General features: G+C 37.3%; 1 protein-coding gene across 14 annotated transcripts in view; it reads left to right on the top strand.

Annotated features, from left to right (window-relative positions):
* ADAM22 (ADAM metallopeptidase domain 22) overlaps window positions 1-23,295 on the top strand; it is a 225,008-nt gene that overhangs the window by 109,134 nt on the left and 92,579 nt on the right. For all 14 annotated transcript variants that reach the window (XM_043463389.1, XM_043463392.1, XM_043463391.1 and 11 more), the window contains exon 4: window positions 6,347-6,413. In XM_043463389.1, the coding sequence (XP_043319324.1) occupies window positions 6,347-6,413 (67 nt within the window). The remainder of the gene's footprint in view (window positions 1-6,346; window positions 6,414-23,295) is intronic.

The following is a 23,295-nucleotide window of genomic DNA, read 5'->3' on the forward strand; positions in this document are numbered from 1 at the left end:
CCACAAGTCTTCCTGAGACAGGCCTTTCTCTACTTAGAACTTTGAGTTAAAATGCCCTTATGATTCTTAGAAGTCTTTTTGTTTAGGTGAGAATATCTATGAGTCATACCTTGAGATTCTTAGAAACTTTTTGCTATAGCTGAGAATCTAAGAGGCAGGCTCTTAAAAATATTAGAAACTTTAAAAATATAGATGCTATAGTTTAAGCAAAATAACTCTAAGACCTTCTGAGGCCTTATCAAAGGGTCTTACTTATACCCTTGATTTGATCTTGACCTTAAGGTCACGTTTGCATAGAAGCACTTTGGATTAGATCTTTTCTCTGAGGCTGTTTCGTTGAAAATCTATTGCTGATTTGGATTTCTCTATTCGTTTGTTTGTTTCTTATGCATGTTTGATGGGAATACTGTAATGATGCATCCTCAGTGCATCACTGCAGAGACTCATGATTTTGGTTTCTTCCATTATTGACAATGTTAGCTATTATCACTCAGTCAAGGTTTATGTCCCCCAGTTTTCTTCACTGTGAAGTTATTAGTAGGATACATTTTGAGTGGAGACTTGAATATTGGGATTTATCTGAGAGAGTTATGCATTAACCATATTGAGTTCTTATTCATGGAGCCAAAGAATGAACTTCCCAAACAAGGGAATAGGATTTATTAAAGAGAAGGAAAGTACAAAGCTGTCAGCATAGACACTGAGAGGGGGTAAAGAGTCCCCCCAAGGTGGGACTTACAGCAGTTTATATTCTTACCAGTATTAATCTGTACAGCTTTGGTTTGCTCCTATCCCTAAAATATGTCATTTTTAACCAATCAGTTTAAAGGTCAAGATGTTTAACATATTTATTGCTTCTCTTGATCCTCAGATTAAATCTTTTTCATAACCCCCTGGCCATTTTACAATGGACCAGAAGTATGGGCTATAGATTAATGATCACCCATATGGAACGGAAGTTAATTACTGCCCTTCCCTGGATCTGAGTGCTGATAATTTATCAGACCAAGGACACATTCCAGGAATTCTCAGCAAAAGGTATAATTTTAGTTTAATGGAGTGAGATGTTTGTTGAAAGTAAGAGGTCTCAGAGTCCTGCACTGACTGCCTAGCAATTTCTATTTCACTAGCAGCTCAACAGCCAATACTGGAGAGGCATGTGTTGACAGAAAAGAAAGTTTGCTTTTATTCTGGAGGCTGGCAACTGAGGGAGAAGGCAGACTCATGTCCAAAGTCCAAATCTCCACCATTAATCAGTGGGCATGTCTTTAAAGGGGAGTTTCAGAGGTGTGTAGGCAGAGGATAGGGGCTATATACAGAACAGCATAGTCAGCTCTGACAATCATCTTGAATTAGTCATGTAGTGGCCCGATCAGCATCATTTTGATTATTTTAGGTGCAGTTGATCTTTAGTTCCAGGGTTGATTTTCTTGAGTCTGGTTCTCAGAATTGTGGCAGTTTATGTCACGGCTGTAATCTGGTAATCATGTAGTTAACTTCTTCCTCCTAGTGGGATTTCATTATCTGCAAAACTGCTCACAGAATATGGCTCAGAATATTATCTGTAGCCCTTGAGGAGGAACTAAATGTCTTTGACTTTTCTTAATGACTAAACTACTACTGTTTGGTCTTGTTTGACTATTTTTCTTTGCTTCTGCATTTTATCATTTCTCTCATTATATTTATTATTTGACTAAAGTTTTTCTACAAACAAGTCAGGCAGAGAGCATGGAGGAAGTTCTGTCCTGGGAAGGCCCCATAGGGTCTTATTCCATTTCAGAGACTGGCTCAGAAAACAGGGGTGTTGGTAGACTGGAAAGATGAAGCAGCCTTTTTCTGTTTCCATTCTCTCAGTGAATATAGAAGTGAGGTCATTAGCAGGGAGTTATAATGAAGAAATGCCTTGGGGATTTTAGGAGAGAAAAATTTGGAAGGATCTTCTCAGAGTAAATTGATTAGGAAAATGCACTAGTGGATTTATGGGCAGTGTTGTGCTAAGTGGGACCACTTACCATTGTATTCATAAATTATGTGGCTAGATGTATGACCATTCAGGATGTTCTGCTTCTTGGGGTCAGACTTTGATTAGTAGAAGAGTTAAGTTTTACCAAGGTTGAGGTTTGGCCAAGAGAGCATAGTATTGAGAGGAGGAGGAACAAGGGAGCGATTTCATGATGAATCATGGACTGTAAACTAGATTAGGTGGACAAGAGAGAGATGAATGATAGTGAAAAAGTAGTAGGTAGGGTCAATGGTTTAAAAATCTCCAAATGAAATGGAACTGGACACTGTAGGGGCCCTCCAAGGGTCATTCCATTTGCCCATTTCTTATTTATGGATAATGGGCTTCATTCAGTCTCCTGACCTTCCCTGTGTTCCAAATGGCTGAATCAGTCAGGGTACGGTCCTGGTTCCTAATACCTTTGGATTCTTCTGTAGGAACTAAGGCCCTCACCCTGGTGGAGGATAGAAACTTTAGACTGACTGCAAGATTCCTGGAATACTGGAACACCACCGTGTTACCTCATGTATACCTGCATGCTAAGTCACTTCAGTTGTGTATGATTCTTTGTGACCCTGTGCACCATAGCCCCCCAGGCACCTATGTCCATGGGATTCTCCAGGCAAGGAAACTGGAGTAGGTTGCTGGTGCCCTCCTCCAGGGGATCTTCCCAACCCAGGGATCAGACCCACATCTCTTATGTCTACCTGCATTGGCAAGAGGGTTCTTTACCACTAGTGCCATCTGGGAAGTCCCTGTGTTACCTCACTACCAACCAATCTGAAGAAAGTTTGCACACAGTGGTAGATAATGAAGACTCCGACCTCCTCCCCAAATGATTCTCTCTTTAAAAACTTTCCTGGTCATATAGAATGTTTGGAATAGGTTTTTGGACGCAAATCTGCCTTCTTCCCAGGGTGCTGGGCTTCTGATTAAAGCAACCTTTTTTTTTTCTTTTTTTTTCCCCCAACCAACACTTGTCTCTCAAGTATTGGCTTTCGAGTCAAACCTGGGTTTGGTAACACAAACAGTTAAAGTGAGAGTTCAAGAGAAAGATAGGTAGGAGATGATGAGTAAGGAGTGGGATAATTGAACTCAGGATTTGGGAGACTTTTCACATATGTTCTGGTTTAATACCATACCAACTTTATAAGGAAATTTTTACTATCTTCATTTTAGACGTGGACAAAATTGTATTCATAAAGATTAAATAACTTGGTCAAGGTCACAAAGCTAGTCAATGGCAGTTTGGATAGGAAATAAAAATATTTGCTTTTGTTTTTAAATTCTAAAAGCTTCGTACTATACCAGCTGCCTCTGATTCATGATCGTTGCCTGCTAGACAAAGGATAATCATTATTATGACAAATATTGACATTGTATTTGTTTTGCTTTTTCCAGGCTGATTATGGCATGCAAATAAATTTTAAAAAGGGGACCCCAGAATACATTTGAATTTTTAGAACATTTCCTTACTTCCTTTAGAAAATAAGTGGGTTTAGAATTTGACTGGAAATGATTTTCACTTCTGTCTTTCAAAATTCACAAAGAAGCATTCGCAAAGCAGTGTTCAGTAAACTGTTAAACATGGAGTAAATTCTTCCTGATCAGATGAAATAAAATTTCCCATGTGTTAAGGAGAGTCTCCGTTTTCCTGTACTTAAAATGAAGTAGATTCCTACTTAATGATAAACAATGATGATTAAAATAAATAATAGAACTTAAAAAGATAATTTTGATTATCTCTACTTTAGGAGGCTTCAAAAATTTGTACTGATGTTCTGAGTTGGTGGTGGTAAGGATTTTTATGTTTCAGTAGAGGAAAAAAAAATGATATTTTAAATAGAAGGTTTTTCAGCCCAATAATTAAATAACAATACTTACCCGACTTCCACAATACTGCAAACAAACAGAACCAAATTGTGTGGGCTGCTTTTGGTTTAAATTACATAGCGCCCTTTCCAGCAAAACTTTAGGTATAGAGGCTTGATTGAAATAGCTGCATAATTTCTGAGCAGAGGCTTTTCTTCGCTGTAATTACATTCCTGTGGTGACTCATACTCTCTTAATTTCTTGATTTTATAATTCAAAGAAGGATATTCCCTTGAAATTTGAAAACCTGGAAGACGCAAAAGCTATTTTTTTAGAAATTTATTATTATTATTATTACTCCTCCTCCTACTACAGTTCCTCCCCCTCTGAGTATCATTTTACATAGTCGCTTTTGATCTTACTCATGCTGGCTCCATAATGGAGGTTTACTCACATGGCAGTGAAGGAGAAAGGATCCAGCATTAGGGATGGGCTATTCTGGATTCGGTGGCTTACGCAGTGGAGATTTGGGGCTTTTACTCTGATTTTGTAAGCAAATAAGGTGCGAGGGAGATGTCCCTGGAGAAAAAGAACTAGATACAGCTTTTTGACATAGAAGCCATTTGTGATATAAGCCTGGCCAAGTGCTTGACCTTGAGCAGATGTCAGTAATAATGATCTTAAGGAAACAGAAACTGTTTTCAGGCAAGAGAAATAACAACAGCAAAGATAATAAATCAGTTGTAAAGACTCCCAGTTCTGTTTCAGTGGTAAAGATTGGCTTTAAGCCCATCTTGAGCTGTTTTGCAGACTTGACACTCACGTAGGGGTAGTGCTCAATCATTACATCAAGTGGAACCTAAGGAAAGATGATGTTGATTTTTTGCTGACCCTCATGACTTCAGTCAACTAAAGTGTGAACTCTATTGACTGTTCCCCTAATTCTTTGCTGAATTTTGTCATCTTTTCATGAATATGCACATACCCTTAACTTGAAACTTCCCAGTTTTGCTCTTGGGGAAGACACTGCTTTGGGCAAGGTGTTTTCCTTACTTGTTGCAAGTAATAAATTCTTTATTCTCCAGCTCTTTGGCTTGGTTGTATCTTTTGGCTTGAGAGCCACCAAGAGAGAGACTAGGTTTGAGGTGACAGGATTCACCCACTGGCACAGCTCAGCTTCTCTCAAGAGACTGCTTATTTTTGATTTTCTATTTCTCTTTCCTTCATCTGGTAATTTTTTTTTTTTTTCTTCTGAATTTACTGGTTTCGATTCCCAAGAGAGGGAACCTGGCTGGCTCTGCTAATAAATGCTGCCACTCTCACTGAGAGAGAAGTTGTTGGAGACTGATAGTAAGGTTGGGGGCAGTGTTTTGAAAACATCTGGCTGGTACCTCTCCTCTGCTGGGGGTGTGGTCTTGGATAAAGATTAGGATGTGAATGTGCTTTAAAAATGTAAGGACTTTAAAACATTTCATGAGTGTTGTGTCTTGAGGCACCTTTTAAAGGGGAATTTTTTTCTCATATATAGAATTAGAGATAAGTATATTTAAGGTGATGTAAATATTTAAAATTATTAGTATATAAGAAACTGGTGGTGGTTTAGGAAAGATTTCAAAAAAGATTATTTTAGAAAGCTGAAGTATATTCTTTTTCATTTCTTCTAAACTTCCTTGCCTCTGTTTAATTTTTTTTTGTGGGGGAAACATTTTGTTAGATAAAATGTTGCACATAACACATGAGAAATGGTATGGTATAGTGGCAAATCAAAACTCTTTGATTTAAAGCAAAAGCAAAGATGTGGGGAATGAGAGGAGTTGATCATTTCAAAGTTAGGGGCAAAGCAGTTAGCTGTTGGGGAAGGCTGTGGCTGAACAGGAGGTGGGGAGTGGATGGGGGTGGAAGAATTCCACCTTAGCATGTTAAGCTTGATATGCCTAGTAGATATTCAAGCAGAGACATCCAGTAGACAATTAAATCTCCAGTTTGAGGGAAAAAAAAAAAGTCTGAATTGGAAATAAAAAATTAGATATTGACAGTGTCTTAATACTTAAAACTATGAGACAGGAAAAGACCACGAAGGAATATGGAGAGACTGTCTCCTGGGAGTACCTCACTATTCAAACATTGGAGAAGAGAAACAGCAAAGGAAACTTAAGAAGGATGTAAGGAATAATAAAAATTTAAATTAAAATCTTTGTATACAAAAAAGCTAAAGTAAAAAGGGAAGAATAAGATGTCTTAAAAATAATGGTAGTTTCCTAAACTTGCTGAACTATATTGGTGCAATTAGCTTTGCTAAACAAGGGGGTGACAGGTGGGTTAGTCAGTTCAGCTTCATATCCTTTTACAAGTACTAGGCTGTGTGTGTGTGTGTGTGTGAAAGAGAGAGAGACCTATAAAGTTTTATTTTTGCCTTAAAATCTATATTAAATAAATCACTCATGCTGGAATGTTGTCAACAATGGTGATTTTCAAATGACTTACATATTCAAGGTCCTCTTTCATCATCATTTCTTTTTTTTTTTTTTGCAGTGATTTGCTGTCCTCTGAATATGTGGAGAGACACATTGAACATGGAGGGAAGACTGTGGAAGTAAAAGTAAGTAAAATTTTTCTCTTGGAGATAACTCTGAGAATCTTTTAAGTGCCGATGATGATTTTAATTTTCCATGATACTTCCAATATACAACTTTGGGGTGTTTATATTTCAGAATTTATCATTAAAATGTGTCACTGGCTTAAGGGAAAACTTAGTTATCAGTAGAAGAAGTCTTAGTATACTACAGGAATTTTTGGAGTTATGCTTTGTGGGATTAATATTACTGCAAGTAGTTCTCTTTTAGATTATATCACAGAAAATAATTTCTGAAATTTTAAGGTTAGCACTGAGAATGAAGAGGTGAAATCTTGAGTCTAGGGTAGGTGCCTGGCTTTGTATTCATTTGGAAAAATTCATCTGGAAAAATTATGAACTTACCATGTTGACAGAGATGTCCCAGAGAGTTTTAAATCCCTGGAAACAGAAATCTCAGGATACTGTTTCTTGTTGGGTTAACTCTGAAAAAGATTTCTTACAAAAATTTTTTTTTCTGATTTATAAGTGGTAGACCCAAGTTTGATCCTTGGGTCAGGAGAAGCAATGGCTATCAACTCCAGTATTCTTGCCTGGAAAATTCCATGGACAGAGGAGCCTGATGGATTACATGTCCAAGGGGTTGCAAAGAGTCAGACACAACTGAGCAGCTAGCACTTTCACTTTCCTAGGCATAAGAATGTGTCTTTCATGTCTACTGATGATGTTGTCTGAGGTATATGAGACCAGACATCACCCAGGTGTTTCTTTAGGACCAATGTTTAATATAAAGAGTTTTAGCTAAGTGTTTATTTTCTTCTGAACAGAAGTTTAAGAAATAGAGTTTGTCCTGCTCTTCTCTGTGCTGCTTTCCAAACCCAGTGCCTTCCCTCCTCTTATAAAACATGTAAACACTATCCTGACTTTTTTGGTTATTCTTTCCTTACTTTTGCTTATAGTTTTATTACCCAAGTGTGTCCTAGAGTTTAGTTTTGCTTAATTTTTTAAAAAATCAGTTTTTAAAAACTCTCTTTCATTCCATTGGTTTCCCCTTATCCTTCTTTTTATTCTTCCTTGCAGTTTATTTGTTGAAAAAGCCAGGTTATTTATCCTATAGTCTCTCACAGTCTGGGTTTTGCCCTTGATTGTAATTTTATATTTACAGTAAAATGAAATACATTTTAGTGACCTTTTCTGAAGATAATGATTTGTATTATCTGCAAGGCATTCTATGTCTCATTGAAGGAAGTTTTATTCTGATCAGAGAGGTGCGTAATCCTGATCTTGAAGTTCTATTAAACCTTTTTTCCCATCAAAGTTTACAAAGAAAGGTTTTAGGCTGAAAAACATGATAAATACTTTTTATGTGTTTTTTAAATAAAATATATGAATATCATCTTTCACTTACATTTATTTCCAATTAATTTAAAAATTAAATTTGAAGTTTGTCCCTTAGTTTAGGGAGAACTTCTGTGTGTTTAACATAAACTTTAAGAATGTAAGTGTGAAACCTCAATTAATTAGAATACCCTGGGAACAAAATCTTTTTGTTTTGATTGTGTTGAACTATGGCTCTGGATTTTTTAAGACAAAAGAAACTGGAGTTGATGAGGAGCAGTGAATAAGTCTAAACCATGCAGTTTGTTGTTTTATTGCTAGCTAGCTTTTTCTGTCTTGAAGCTGAAAGGTGCCAGGATTTTGATTAGTTGAAGTGTCCCACTACATAGGCTCTGGTCATCAGTATTATAATCCTAATAATAGTAATCACTAACATTTATTGCTCATGATGTAACAATCATATGAATTTATATATTTTCAATTCTCCAATCAACCTGTGATTATAAAATAACTATTATTCCACTTGACAGGGAACTGAGGTACAGAGAGGCTACATAACAGCTGAAAGTAACAGAGGCAGGAGGGGTAGGGCTGTAGTTTGAATCTAGGTTATCTATCTCTGGAGCTGACTCTTACACCATGCTATCTACCATATAGTCTACGTTCATGGAAAAGATTGAAGGCAGAGGAGAAGGAAGTGGCAGAGGACAAGATGGTTAGATGGCATCATTGACTCAAGGGACATGAATTTGAGTGAACTCCAGGAGATAGTGAAGGATGGCATGTTGCAATCCATGGGGTCGTGAAGAGATGGACCCGACTTCGTGACTGAACAACAGCAGCAAATGTAAAATAGGATAGCCATACAAAGTGAAATGTATCTTATTTAGACTTATTATATATATATATATCTCATTTTCTGGAGGTTCCTAACAGTTGTACCTTTATAATTTTATCTTTAAACTGAAAAGGTGGTCTGTGTAATGGGCCTTTAGGTATCCCTCTCAAATTTGGTTATGCGTTTGGGTAGCTTTTCGGTAGCATCAATTGCCTTGGGCAAAATTGATAAAGACGTACTCTAGTACAAAGCCTGTTTTATTTTTCATATCTCAGGAAAATTGCCATAGTAGGAGTTTTAGAACACTAGGAAAGGAATGGTAAATCTGTATTTATGGATGGGGAAGGAAGTAGATTTCCTTGGAGTCAAAAAGTAAAAATAGACATCTTGGAAGAGATATGATTTATTATTGTATCATTACCAATGAATGATCATGACCAGTCACCAGTGTTATTAGTTCTGGTAGTGTTTGGTTAAATTATTTGATCTCTGGTGATAATGATCATAAAGTAATAACTGTTGGGTGTCTTTTTTATTAGTTCAAATTATTTCTAGATTGAATGTGACCACTCCTAACCTGTCCTTGAATCAGAATCCTAATCGTTAAGGATGGATATGTAGAGACACCCATTTTCCAGTATTGACTTTTGACTGGCACTTAACTGGTTACTGCCCATCACTTAATTGAATTGAGTGCACTCAGAGGTCATTGTCTCAAAGTCCTAATTGGTTCCATAGTGGCAGTAAGAAGATGGATAAGAAGGCATTGGAGAGTGGGTCAAGGTTGAAGTCTGGAGATTGGAGAGTGCTGTGTGTTGAAGAGGAGGTGTCAGAGGAGAACGTATTTGCTTAAGGGGTGGGAGAGGTTATTGTGACTAACCGGCTCCAGTATTCTTGCCTGGAAAAAGACCTGGACAGAGGAGCCTGGCAGGCTATAGTCATTGGGGTTGCAAAGTCAGACATGACTGAGTGACTGAGCAGAGAGGGAACCTTTTACTTGGATGGAATGGTGGTGGAATTTTCCTTAAAAAGTATTGTTTAGGCAAACTGAAATGGCCATGATCATTTCTGGGAACTGAGTATCAGGGAAGTTGATACAGAAGCAAGGAGAAAGCCTGAGTGTTTTCTTACAAGATAGCTTTTCTCCTACTGGTCACATCCATCTCCCCTCCCCGAGGTTTGGCGGTTCATGAAGATTTCTAGCTCAGCACAGTACTGTCACCCAGCAGGAGGCTGTGCTCCAAGGAGACTCCCTCTGCATTCAATTCAATTTTTAAAGTCAGATTTCCAGCTCAATTCTATTTTCTTAAAAAAAAAAAAGATATACCTTAAAAATCCTGTCTTAATCGTTTTGTCTTCCAAAATGAATGTGTCAATGACAGGCGAAAAAAATACTAGTGGAGGACAGCTATAAGAAATCACTTAGAAAAATTTACATGTGATAACTGTCAGGACAATGGATACCTTCCTGGCTTATGCTAACTTTCTAGTGTCTATAAACCTGAAAATCATCCATATAAAATTGCTTGTGATCTTGAGTTGTATTCAGGTTTTCTCATATTATTTTCTAGATTTCCCCATGAGGAACATAATTCTCAATACTTGAGTACTTCAAAGGTGCACAATGTGTTAAAGAAATAATGTATCTTAAGGTATCTTTTAAGAATTTTTTTTTTAGCAAAAAAAAAAACCCAACCCACAAGTGATTATATGGTGCTATAAAACATTGTAGACTCCTTTATTAGGAAAAAATCTTCTCAATTATTAGTGACAGAATTTAATTTATTTAAAATGTACATTATAGTTTAGTGACTTCATTCTGCTTCTACTTTTTTTAAAAAAATGACACCTTTACTTAACATATCCTTTTATGAGATGTAGATTTTTTTCCAAACTCGTTGCATATAATTGAATAGTACATAAATGCTTGAACTGTTTCTTTTTTTAGTCACGCGGAGCACAAAAATAGCTAGTCAGCTGCCAAAGTGTCATTACATATATTTATTGCAGCAGAAAAGATGAACAAAGGGGTTAATCTGTTTTTACTTATCCTGCATATCCAGTTTCCTTATTGATTCTCAGAACTGCATTACCATCCAGATTCTTGGTTCTTTCTATAGAAGCAAGAAGAGTAAACGATTAAATACTAAAGAAAAACCAAACCTTGGTGTACAGTAAATTTTGCTGCATGCATTAGTACAGAGCCTCCCATACTGCTGCATCAGTGATGAATCTTTTTTTCAAATAGCTTTTAGAATATCTTTGTTTTTGAGGCTGTCTTTGAGAAGAAATGCAAGCAATAGCCACAGAATCTATACAAAGTAGCCAAGTAATCTATACAAAGGCTATTTAAAATCTCTGTCTCTGTCTTTTTAAGGAGAACAACTCAGCAGCAGTACTTCTTTTCCAAAATGTTTTTCTTATTTACATCTTTTCCTTATGTTGTAGAAACAGGCTTTCTGTCTTGAATTCTCACTATAGTAGCTTTTCTAGAACTTCTTGGATATGGGAAGAATACTTAGTCACCTAAATAGTAATGAAGTCATATGGCCTATGAAGATGCTTTTATAAAGGAATTTTTAAAAATGGATCTATTTATAGTTGTCACCTAAGCTCTTAGTTTTATCACCCTTAATTTCAAATTGAAGTTTCAGGCATTTTCCCTGACTCTGTGGAGACGGGGAGGCATTTATCTAGTAAAGAAACCCAGTAATCATTTTAAGGCCAGCTGAGGGTCAGACTATCAATTAAAGATCTTTAGTTGGTCCTTGAGGGACTCCTGCTACAATGATAGGAATGTTTGGCAGATGCAACTACCCATATGTTAGAATCTGTGTTTATGTTCTTTTACTGCACTTTCTGGGAGATTTAGGTTAAGGACTCTCAGCACTGAGCCTAAACTCTGAGAGCAGAACCTCTGGTGCAGGATGAAGGAAAACTAAAGATGCAGGTGTCATAGATGAGATGGGCATGCAGGTACCTCATACAAGTTATTTTGGCCAGAGAGAAAATTCAGATGTCATAGCTATGTACATGATATTTTTTTACACTACTGAAAAATAATTTAACCGCAAATATACATATTTTAAAATTAGATGACTTGGAAGCATTTTTTCTCAAGTACATTCTCTGAAGAGTTTAGCCATGACTTAACATCAATATGACTTGAAATTAAATTAGAATGATTAAAGAAATATTGATCAATATATTTTCCATATACATAATAATTAGTTGCTAGCTATAGCTAAACTAGTTTTAAACTTTATTATATTTAATGACTTCATTAGCTCCTAACAGCTGACATAAAAGATTTTTCTTAACCTCAGGATATAAGAAGCCTGCAAGAATGAGATCTAAATTTTCTAAAAAGTAAATATACAAACAGGGTTAATCTTTTAAAAATTTGATTAAGAAATTATTGAATTGAATTTCAGGGATGGTGTGATTCAATTCCAGGATCTTCTAATTCAGAGATGATTCTGTAATTGCAAATAGGACCAGCACAGGAAACCTCCTCCTTTGGGTCCTGTGGGTTTGAGTGGCTTCCCATTTTTAAATGCTTTCATTTTAAATGGTGACTTTGATCAAAAGAACGATTCAATTTTCTTGTTACTGTTGAAAGAGCCATGATATTCTCACAGAAGTTTTATGAAGTATTTTAAATGCTGAACAAAAGTGTAACTGGAAAAACTATTTATCTGATGGTTGGTAAAGCAAGTCCTAGGTTTCCCTGGTAGTTCAATGATAAAGAATCCTCCTGCATTCGATCCCTGGGTCAGGAAGATCCCCTGGAGAAGGAGATGACAACCCACTCCAGTATTCTTGCCTAGAAAATCCCATGGACAGAGGAGCCTGGAGGGCTATAGTTCATGGGGTTGCAAAAGGGTTGAACATGACTTAATGACTAAACACACACATAGGGAGTCCTAGTGAGCTACTTTCATTGATTGATAATCACCATATGTTACTGTCTTACTGTCCTGTGTAAAGACTATGCTTTTGTTTGCTATCTATTAACTCCAAGGCTAGTCTCATCTCAGAGGTGAATAACTGCTGCCAGCAGTTTAATGCTCATCACTTGGAAGAGTTAACCACGTCTCACAAAGCCAATCTCATTTTGCTTCCTTAAGGCTATCAGTGGCATATTCTCTCTGGCTAAAGAAACACTCACTTTACCAGAATATAAAAATATGATGATTTGCTATAATGACTTTATATCATTCTCAAAATTTTGTATTTTTACAAATAAATAATTATTATACCCATAAGCGCTCTAAATTTTACCACCCTGAATTTCCCATTTTGTGCAATCTCTACCTCTTTGAATTATGTTGATATTCTCAATGAGATCAATACTGGTAACTACACAGAAGAATAATAAAAGTAGAATTAGTAGTTGCAGTTGGAGAAATAGCAAACATTTATATGATACTTACTATGTGCCAGGCACTAGTCTAGTAAGTATTTTACATATTTTAAGTCATTTACTCCCTCAGTAGTACCACTGGTATCCTCATTTTGCAGATGAAGAAACTGAGCACATAAAATTTAACTAACTTTCCCTGGAATTTGGAGCCAAGCGGTCTGATGCTGGAATTCATGCTATTATTCACTATAATTTATGCTCTTTATGGAAACCAATAATTACAGTAGCAGAGGAATCAAAATACAGATATTTAAATTATAGCATTTCATTTTACCATTTACAATTATCAATACATCTTCCTTAGCAGATGTTTTAGTAAGCCATGAATTGGAGATGTAATCGTTTGGTTTGAGTGAGTCTCTTTTCTTCTAAATATAAAATTTCCATTATCCTAAAGAAAAGTAAATGCCCTCTAAGAATGCCCTGTTTTTTCAATCATTTTCTCTTGGGGTTTATTTTTAGTCCTTCTTTGTACTCCTTAGAAGTTAGATTGAGTATTGTTCAGTAGAGTGAATTGCTGTGGCTTTTAAACTGTAACCATATGAAATATGTTGCCGTCTTGCACATGGCAAACACATGGCTCCGTTCGTATGCCCATCTTATTTTTACGTGTACATTTGTCTGCTGTGGAGGAAATGTAAAGTTTTATGGACAAGAGCAGGGAAGCTGAAATGTGTCATCATTCTGCAAAAAAGCTAGATAATATTTTGTTGTATCCCTGCCAAGGTGCTTCAAAATGCCCATCCCCCTCATTCCCCAACACACACACACACACACACACACACACACACACATACACATGGAAGAGAGTGAAAGAGCTATACAAATCTCTGAAACTGATAAAATATTTGTTTCTCGATCATACATAACAATTATTCCAGGTTTGTCTCCTAACTTTACTTTTTTATGCACTGTTAGTCATCTATTTAGCATCTTTTTGATGAGCTGGGCACTGTGCATTTTCCTCCTGGCAGGCTTATGCAGACATATGTTCCTCTGCCATCTTGTAATCAGTGTGGTTTCAGGGAGGTCTCAGGTTTCATGATTTAATTCTCTTTGTATTACTGGAAAAAAATTCTTTGGGGATTAAGTAAATTTTGCTTTCCCTTGGGACCAAAGCAAGGTTGCTCTAGGTCAGTCATCATGTATAATGCATCAGCTGCCTTAATGGCATTGTTAAGATTGCAAGTAGTCTTAACTCTGTAGTGTGAAGAAAATATATTGGCCCATTACCAGTTTATGCAGGTCAGGTATCTCAGTGCTGGGAATAAGGAGAAATGGACTGTGACAGCTGGTGTCAGCGTGAGTTCTGTTTCTAAGCTCTGTTTGTAACCTGTTTGAGTAGAAAGTCCTCTTTATTTTCTTCCTGTGTAAAAAAATTTTCAAAGAAGTATCTAAATGATTATTTAATCTGTTAATATTCAAGATGTTATCTATAAACTTAAAAAGGCTTGTTCAGTCATAAATTTAAAAAATCAAAGTAGCACTGATAGTGTTTCTATATATGAAACCAAGTAACTATTCTATAATAGAATATTTTTCCTATTTTAATTCTAATTGCAGAACTAATCTTTCTATTATATAATGTCTTATACAAATCTAGTTTCAGAAAAAATTTTGAAATCAGAATGAACTGTGATTAAGCAGTAATTTGTGGAAATGTTGTTTTTGATCAGTTTGAAACTGGTTGGAAGCCAAAAAAAAAAGAAATCACAAGTTATTCCCTTGGTGTTGTCCCAAACTGGTATTATTTTCTTTTTCATTTATAAAAAATTCTTATTTTCTGGTGAATAAGTGGCTACTATAAAAATAATAACAGGTAACAACTAGAAAATTGGCATCTTGGCATTTGGGCTTCCCTCGTGGCTCAGTGGTAAAGAATCCGCCTGCCAATGCAGGAGACCCGGATTTGATCCCTGAGTTGGGAAGATCCCCTGGAGAAGGACATAGTAACCCACTCCAGTATTCTTGCCTGGAAAATCCCACAGACAGAGGAGCCTGGTGGCCTGCAGTCCATGGGGTTGCAGAGAGTCAGACACGACTGAGTGACTCGCACACTATGAAATAGAAAAGGGAGGGGCGCCAGTGCATTTGATTATCCCCACAGGAAACTCCTAAAAATTGAGGCAATGTGGAGATTAAGTGAGATTAGACATTTAGACAGACAAGTTGACATTAGAGATTTCTGGCAGAGTAGAACAGCATATGATGTAATTCTTGCCCTTGTAAAGCAGGTAGTTTAGTAGAAGTGATAGGCATGATGAAAATAACTGCCAATATGTCTTTTACAATGGCAGTTATGAGAGTGCCATAAAGAGAAATTTCTATTGTTCTGAGAGCGTTTGATAGGAGACCTGATCTAGTCTGGTTGGTTAGGGAAGACTCCTTGAGGAAATGAGATTAGCTTTGAAGTTTAAATGATAAGTAACAGGAGGTGAAATAGCAAGAGAACAGCTTTTCAAGGCAGTGAAATTAGTATGTACAAAGGCCCAGAGGCCTTGATGTGCAGGGCCTTGGTGCATGAGAGGAAGAGGAAGAAACCAGAGAGGATGGGCAGAAGAAGAGATGGAGACAGTTGTATAAGAGATAGAGAACCTACACTGTTGGTGAGAATGTTAATTGGTGCAGCCACTATTGAGGTTCCTGAAGTAACTAAAAATAGAGCTACCTAATAAGGCAACAATCCCACTCATAGGTATATTTTCTGATAAAGCTATAATTTGAAAAGATAACATGCATCCGTATGTTCATAGCAGCACTATTACAATAGCCAAGACATGGAAACAAGCTAAATGTCCATTGACAGATGAGTGAATAAAGAAGATGTGGCATATATATGTGAGTGTTAATTGCTCTTTGAGATCCCATGGGATATAGCCCACCAAGCGCGTCTGTCCATGGAATTCTCCAGGCAAGATTACTGGAGTGGGCTAATATTCCCTTCTCTAGGGGATCTTCCTGACCAAGGTATCAGACCTGGGTACCCTGTATTGCAGTTTGAACCACCAGGGAAGTATATATGTGTGTGTGTGTGTGTGTGTGTGTGTGTGTGTGTGTGTATAAAAAGGAATGTTACATAACCATAAAAAAGATGAACATAATGCCATTTGCAGCAACATGGATGGACCTAGAGATTATCATACTAAGTGAAGTAAGCCAGACAAAGACAAATATTATATGATATCACTTATATGTGGAATCTAAAATATAACACAAAAGAACTTGTCTACGAAACAGAAACAGATAGACATAGAGAACCCATTTGTGGTTGCCAAGAAGGGAAATGGTTAGGAGAGGGAAGGATTGACATTTTGGGATTAGCAGATGCAAGCTACTATGTGTAGGATATATAAACAACAGGATATATAGCACAGAGAACTATATTCAATATTCTATAATAACCCTTAATGGAAAAGAATATGAGAAATTCTTAATTATTCAATTATAGAATCACATTTCTGTACAAGAGAAATTAACACAACATTGTAGATCAACTGTGCTTCAATAAAGTTAGTTTTTTTAAAAAAAATAGAGAAAAGGTAGGAGTATAATACTTGAGCAGAGCCTCAACCCAAACAATCAAGTATGACCTAGTGGAAACAAGACCAAATCTGCCTTTGGACTTCATGTATTGATTATTTTATGCCTTTGTTTTCTCTTCTCGCCATATTCTCAAAATCTGGAAGTGCACCTCTAAATATCTTTAGAAGGCAGAGTGCTTTTTGCATAATTCTGAGTGGGGTCGATAGGTAGTCCACACAGCAATTTGACAAATATACTATCAAGGGTAAACAGATCACCAGCCCAGGTTGGATGCATGAGAAAAGTGCTCAGGGCTGGTGCACTGGGAAGACCTAGAGGGATCAGATGGGGAGGGAGGCGGGAGGGGGGATCGGGATGGGGAACACATGTAAATCCATGACTGATTCATGTCAATGTATGGCAAAAACCAATACAATATTGTAAAATAATTAGCCTCCAACTAATAAAAATAAATGAAAAGAAAAAATAGACTGCAATTCATAGACCCAGGAAAAACCTTAGAAACCACCAAATTCAACTCCATCCTTCATTTTATAGGAAAACACTCCCAAAATGGCAAATGACAATCATGTACTCATAGAAATATTGCTGGAAAAAATTTTTTTTCAGATTTAGTGTCACTTTTTGACAGATACAATCTTTAAATATTAGTCTGCCTCCCCAAAGGACTTTGAAAAGTTTGTCCTTAGTAAGCCAACCCTTTGTTTGTACCTTTAAATTAATCTTGGGCTAATTCAAAATCATCCATGGAGGAATAGAAATGACCATTGAATGTTAGTGTTGAGTTCTTGAAGACAGTTTTTAAAGTTCAAGGTATAAGAGGAGAAAGAGATGCTGCAATGCAGCCTTCCTTTGGCAGCTACAAGTATTCCCTGTTTATCCTTCCTTTTTTTTTTTTTTTTTTTTTAAAGCAAATGGGTGGGTGACAGAATGGAAGTGAAATTAAAGGAGATAGTGGAAAAACAATGTCTTTTTTCTTTACCTCAAACCCTCATATAGTTATATTTTATTAGATAAAAAAAAAGGAAGAGACGAAAGAAAAATGTTATTCTTTTCAGATGGAACAAAAATCTTTTTCTTCCTTCATTTTAGGGATAGGCTGTCATTTTTTAGAACTGTCTTCTAGACAATTATATTTCTTCCCCAATGATATTCAAACATCAGCTATAGAATAAGGTTTTACATAATATGCATGTCTTATGCTAAAGAATTCATATAGAGCAATATATTTAAGCATCTATTATTTGTTAAAATACAATAATGCAGTAGTTTCCTGGAAAGAGTTATAATTTCATGAGTTTGTAATTATTTAGTCACTGTATGTGCTTCGCATTGATTTTCCATTCTCTCAATTTAGAACTGCATCCCAGAGAACCTGCCAAGTACCCTCTCTGCTTTACTGTAATTTGCTGCTGAGGACCATTTTGTGGGAACCTAAAATGTTTTCATAGTCTGCTCAGACATTGTTATATCAGTGTGTCTGTAAATGGTTACCTGAGAGCTGAAAAATAATTTCTCTTGCCTATTCTCTGGTTAAAAATAAGCAATTTGGAAGCTCTGTTTGACTTAATAAAAGAAGTGAAGGTCAGGTTTACTGGGCTGTGCTTAGTCACTCAGTCGTGTCTGACTCTTTGTGACCCCATGGACTGTGGCCACCAGGCTCCTCTGTCCATGGGGTTTCTCCAGGCAAGAATACTGCAGTGGGTTTGCCATGTCCTCCTCCAGGGCATCGTCCCAACCCAGGGATCGAACTCGAGTCTCTCCCATTGCGGACAGATTCTTCGCTGTCTGAGCCATCGGGGAAGCCCAAGAATACAAGAGTGGGTAGCCCATCTCTTCTCCAGGGGATCTTCCTGATCCAGGAATCGAACCAGGGTCTCCTGCATCATAGGCAAATTCTTTACCAGCTGAATTACCAGGTTTACTGTATATTTGTGTTAAAAGGTGATAAGTATTGTTCAGTGAAGCTATGGGAAAATAGAATGTCTGGCTAGAGGTAATTAAGATATGGGTTAATCTTTTTAGATGAGGGCTGCTGTAGACACTTGCATTTTATTTCACTGAGCCAAGCTTCTTAGAAGCAAAATCTCTGGATCATGAATAAAAAAGTTCACATGGTTACTTGAAAAGAGATGAGAATTTGTACTGTGTTGAATAATGTCCCCACAGAAGTCATATCCCCTGGTACCTGTGAATGTAATCTTTTTTGCAAACAGAGTCTTTTCAGATGGTGATCAACTTAAGAGGAGGACCCTAATCGATGACTGGTGTCTGTATAAGAGGGAAGTTTAGACATAGAGACACAGGAAGAATGCCACGTGAAGATGGTGGCAGAGATTAGAGGATGCAGCTCCAAGCCAAGGAACACTGGGAACTTGTTGGCAACCATTGGAATTTAGGAAGAAGTAAGGAAGGATTTTTCTCTAGAGAGTATGGCTCTGCCAATACCTTGATTTCAGATTCTCATCTGCAGTTCTGTGAGAGAATAAAGTGTTTTTGTTTTAAGCCACCCAGGTTTTGCTAATTTGTTATGGAGGTCTTAATGTAAAAACAATTGGAGTATGTGCTGTAAGTGCCTGGGCCTACATATGAGAGGAGAGGGAGTAAGTCTTTAACTTTGAAAAATAGATTGCACCTCAAAAGACTTTAACAATTGCTTAGTTAGGATACTTGGGAGCTTTAACTCCTGGGAACCTATCCCTGTTTTCATGTTTTGTTTTCAACAGCTAACATTACCCAAGGGAAAACAGTATAAGGAAAGATTCCTGCACAACAATAAAAGTAGATTTTAAGTTCACTGGGTCTGCAATTTTTTTTTTTTTAACTTGAGAACTCTATGGTCCCTATTTTCTGTGGTGTTCACCATTTTCCAATAAGAAGCTCTTTTCTTTATCACTTTTATTTATTAACATATCCAGTGGCTTTCTAGTTCTCTCTTTTCTCCTTTCTTGTGGAAACTTTTGCTACAATATTTAAGAATGTTTAATGCAACAATATTCTTATGTATCTTTCCTCTTCAGCAGGAATCATGCATGTTTTTTTAAACACTTTATTTTTAACTGAAGGATACTTGCTTTACAATATTGTGTTGATTTCTGCCGTACATCAACATGAATCAGTCATAAGTACATGCATCTTTTAAATAAAATTATTCTTTTCTGTTAGCTAGATATGTCTCCTTTCAGTTTTTAAAATGTTTTTTGGTTGATGCTTAATCTGCAAGATCCTAGTGCTTATCAATGAGTATTAAAGCAGTACAGAGATTTGTTAAGGATCATTTAACTTTAGATGTTGGAATGAGCTGATAATTTGGATATAGCTCAAACACTTATACCCTGGAATGGAATGGCAAACACAAATATCCAAAGATACCAACCAGTGGCATAAATGAGAGACAGGCTAGCTATAATAAGATGGACAATATGTGTCTTATTCATTTGCACCTAATTTGTATCCTATGGGAAAGTGGGAATGTGGGAATGGAGGCTCCTTGTTAACAGACCTCCTAATTTTCAGGGTAAAATGGAAATCCAAGTTTCAACAACTGTGAGGGTCTGAGATTTTATCCTACTTACAAATCAACAAGTTAGGCTGTTGCAGTTTCATCTATGCTGGCAGAAGACAAGAGATCCTGGGTCAGAGACAAAGAACTTTGTTACTCATGGCAGTAGAAGTAGCCAGAACATCAACATTTTCTCATACTTGTACCTTGAGCCTCGATCCCTAGAGGGTGACAGAGGAAAAGGGCAGGTGACACCTGTGTTACTAGAGGAATTCTGAATGTAAAAACCGGAATCTTTTATCATAGGAAGTAAACATGCTTGCTCTTTGCTCTAGAGGGAGACATCTCTCTGTCTTCAAAGGCTTTCCACTATGCAAACATCCTTGAAAAGATTGTCCAGTACAATCTTGAGCAATGAGGAGTCCTAGATTATTATTAATATTATAGCAAAGTGTTATTGAGTAACCTTTCAAAAATTATTTCCATGGGTTATATTAAAAATTGTGTTTTAGTTAGTCATTTAAATTAACCCTGTTTGTATAAGGGTGTTCCCCTGGAGAAGGGACAGGCTACCCACTCAAGTATTCCTGGGCTTTCCTGGTGGCTCAGACAGTAAACAATCTGCCTGCAATGTAGGAGACATGGGTTTGGTCCCTCGGTTGGGAAGATCCCTTGGAGGAGGGCATGGCAACCCACTTCTTTATTCTTGCCTGGAGAATCCCCATGGACAGAGGAGCCTGGCGGGCTACAGTCCATGAGGTCGCCGAGAGTCGGACACGACTGAGCGACTAAGCCCGGCACAGAACATATAAGGGTAGTTAAAAAAAAAAAGTATTTTGAAATCTACAGTGAGAATAGAGTAGAGTCTGGGAAGTATTCATTCATATTCTTGATCCTGGACTTCTGTTTCCCAGGTGGCTCAGTGGTAAAGAATCTACCCCACCTGCCAAAGCAGAAGACGCAAGAGATACATGTTCAATCCCTGAGTTGGGAACATCCTCTGGAGTAGGAAATGGCAACCCACTCCAGTATTCTTGCCTGGAAAACTCCATGGACAGAGGAGCCTGGTGAGCTACAGTCCATAGGGCTGAAAAGAGTCAGACATGACTGAATACACACACACATACTAATAAAACAAGTTTTAGATTAGTATAACGTTGCCAATCTTTTTATTTTGCCATCTATGGAAACAGTGCCTTCAGAATACCTAAATCATATTTACCATTGCTACCGGTTCAAAAAGAATGTATATAACAACTAATGCAATATGGTAATCTGGACTGGATCTTGAAACAGAAAGAGGAAATTAATAGAAACATTAGTGAAATATAAATGTTCAGAACCTCATAATCAGTAACATACCATGTCAGTCTTTTAGTTTTTGACAAATGTTCTCAGGTGATGTAAGGTGATAACAATAGGAGAAATCGAGTGATAGATATGCAAGAACTTTCTGTGCCCTCTTTGGGACTTTTTTGTGAATCTAAAATTATTTCAAAATAAAAAGGCTATTAAAATTAAAAATGGATAGTCTTTATAATCAAAGAGAAGACAAGAACAAATCTCAGAACAAAGGACAGTCATATGAAAATTACTTTTAACTTTATGAAAAATTGACTGAATTGCCCTTTTTTTCTTGCTTTGGCATGAACCGGTAAAGATTTTGGCATGCAGTAGTGTAGATCCATGGGTTATCAACCGTGTGTTAGTGTCATTTAATTTTAATTTACTGTAAAATGAGATGAGATTGTTTTTCTCTCTGTTTCCCTTAGGGAGCCTGTGGAATCAGATATCCTTATACTTTGTAACTGAACAGATGTTTAACCTATGTCCCTTTTATGAATCCAGTCTGAGTCTATATAATCCCAGGTTATACATTTTAATCAGGATAAGTTGCTGGATCCTCTCCAAAGTAAAATTTAGCTTTACTAGGAATTTCCTTGATCCTAATGACCCTAGGGAGACTCGGAATTTTCCCGACTTTAAAATGTCATTTCTCACTATTTAGAGGGAGAGGCAAAGTTGAGGGGAGGGCAGATTCATCATGTCAATGCCAACCAGGAGGAAATTGGGAAAGAGGCGATTGTAAACAAGCACCTGGAAACAGGTTCCAGCCTTGTAGCCACAAACAAAAGTCCAGTCAGTGCATATGCCTGGGAGAAATTTAGGGTGCAGTCGAGATCAGGGGCAGGTCTTCAGTTCCTGCAAAGGGGAATAGTCTAGAGCATAGCTTCTCAGCCTAAGGCAGCATGTTGGAATCATCTGGGCAGTTTAAAAAAAAAATGCTCAAGTTTCTTCCCTAGAGGTCCTGATATAAATGGCATGGAGTGAGGTTTGATCTTTTATAAAAAGCTTCCCTTGTGCCAGTAATGTGACACTAATGTGAGCCCAAAGTGGTGAACTTCTAGTGTGAGCAAGGATTTCACATATGCAGGAGGGTGTCTGATCTGCAGGGCAGAAGCTAGTCCTGGACCTGGTGCCCATCAAGGGGAGAGAGAGCTGTGACTCAGGGGGGACGCAGGATCACAAGGGTTACAGGCTGGTGTTTCCGTCTGGAGATGTCTGCACTGACCTGTCCCTTTTAGAGTGACTAAACTCGTACTGATTTGCCTGTGACTTTCACAGATACTGCACTGAATGACCTGCATCCTGGCAGACCCCTTAGTTCCAGGCTAATGGGACGTTGATTGCTCTGTCCCTTTTAGTCCTGCTCAAAGCATCCTGTATGGTACCATCTTAGCAGCACCTACAAAATGTAGCTTTGCTCTTCCTGTCTGTATATGGTAAAATTCTCACATATTCTTGTTTCTCCTTCCCCCCTCCATTTTGTTTCTGAAAAAAACAGCTGTTTGGGGATAACAAGAGAAGAAATAGAAAAGAACTATGGCTGTTTACATTCTTAATGCTTCAGTTATAATAGAATCTGCTCAGAAACTAGTGTAAGACTTCAGAGAGCTCAATAAATGAGGAGTTTTAGAATGCAGAGGCAGATGTAGTGAAAAGCAGTTGTTTTCAAATTTTAGAGTGCATGGAAGTCACCTGAGAGCTTCTAGAGCCTCCAATTGAGTATGTCCGGGGAGAGGCTTGACAATCTGCATTTCTAACAAGCTGTTGCTTTGGGGCTGGACACGACTCTTTGAGAACCACCAACATAAGGCGACTTGACTCTGCATCAGACATACATGGGTGAGAAGGCTCACGTTCAATCTACGTTTTCTCACATTCATCAGTTGTCATGAAGTAGTACATTTATCACCAAGCA

Source organism: Cervus canadensis, chromosome 3, assembly GCF_019320065.1.
Source record: "Cervus canadensis isolate Bull #8, Minnesota chromosome 3, ASM1932006v1, whole genome shotgun sequence".
NCBI classification, from domain to species: domain Eukaryota; kingdom Metazoa; phylum Chordata; class Mammalia; order Artiodactyla; family Cervidae; genus Cervus; species Cervus canadensis.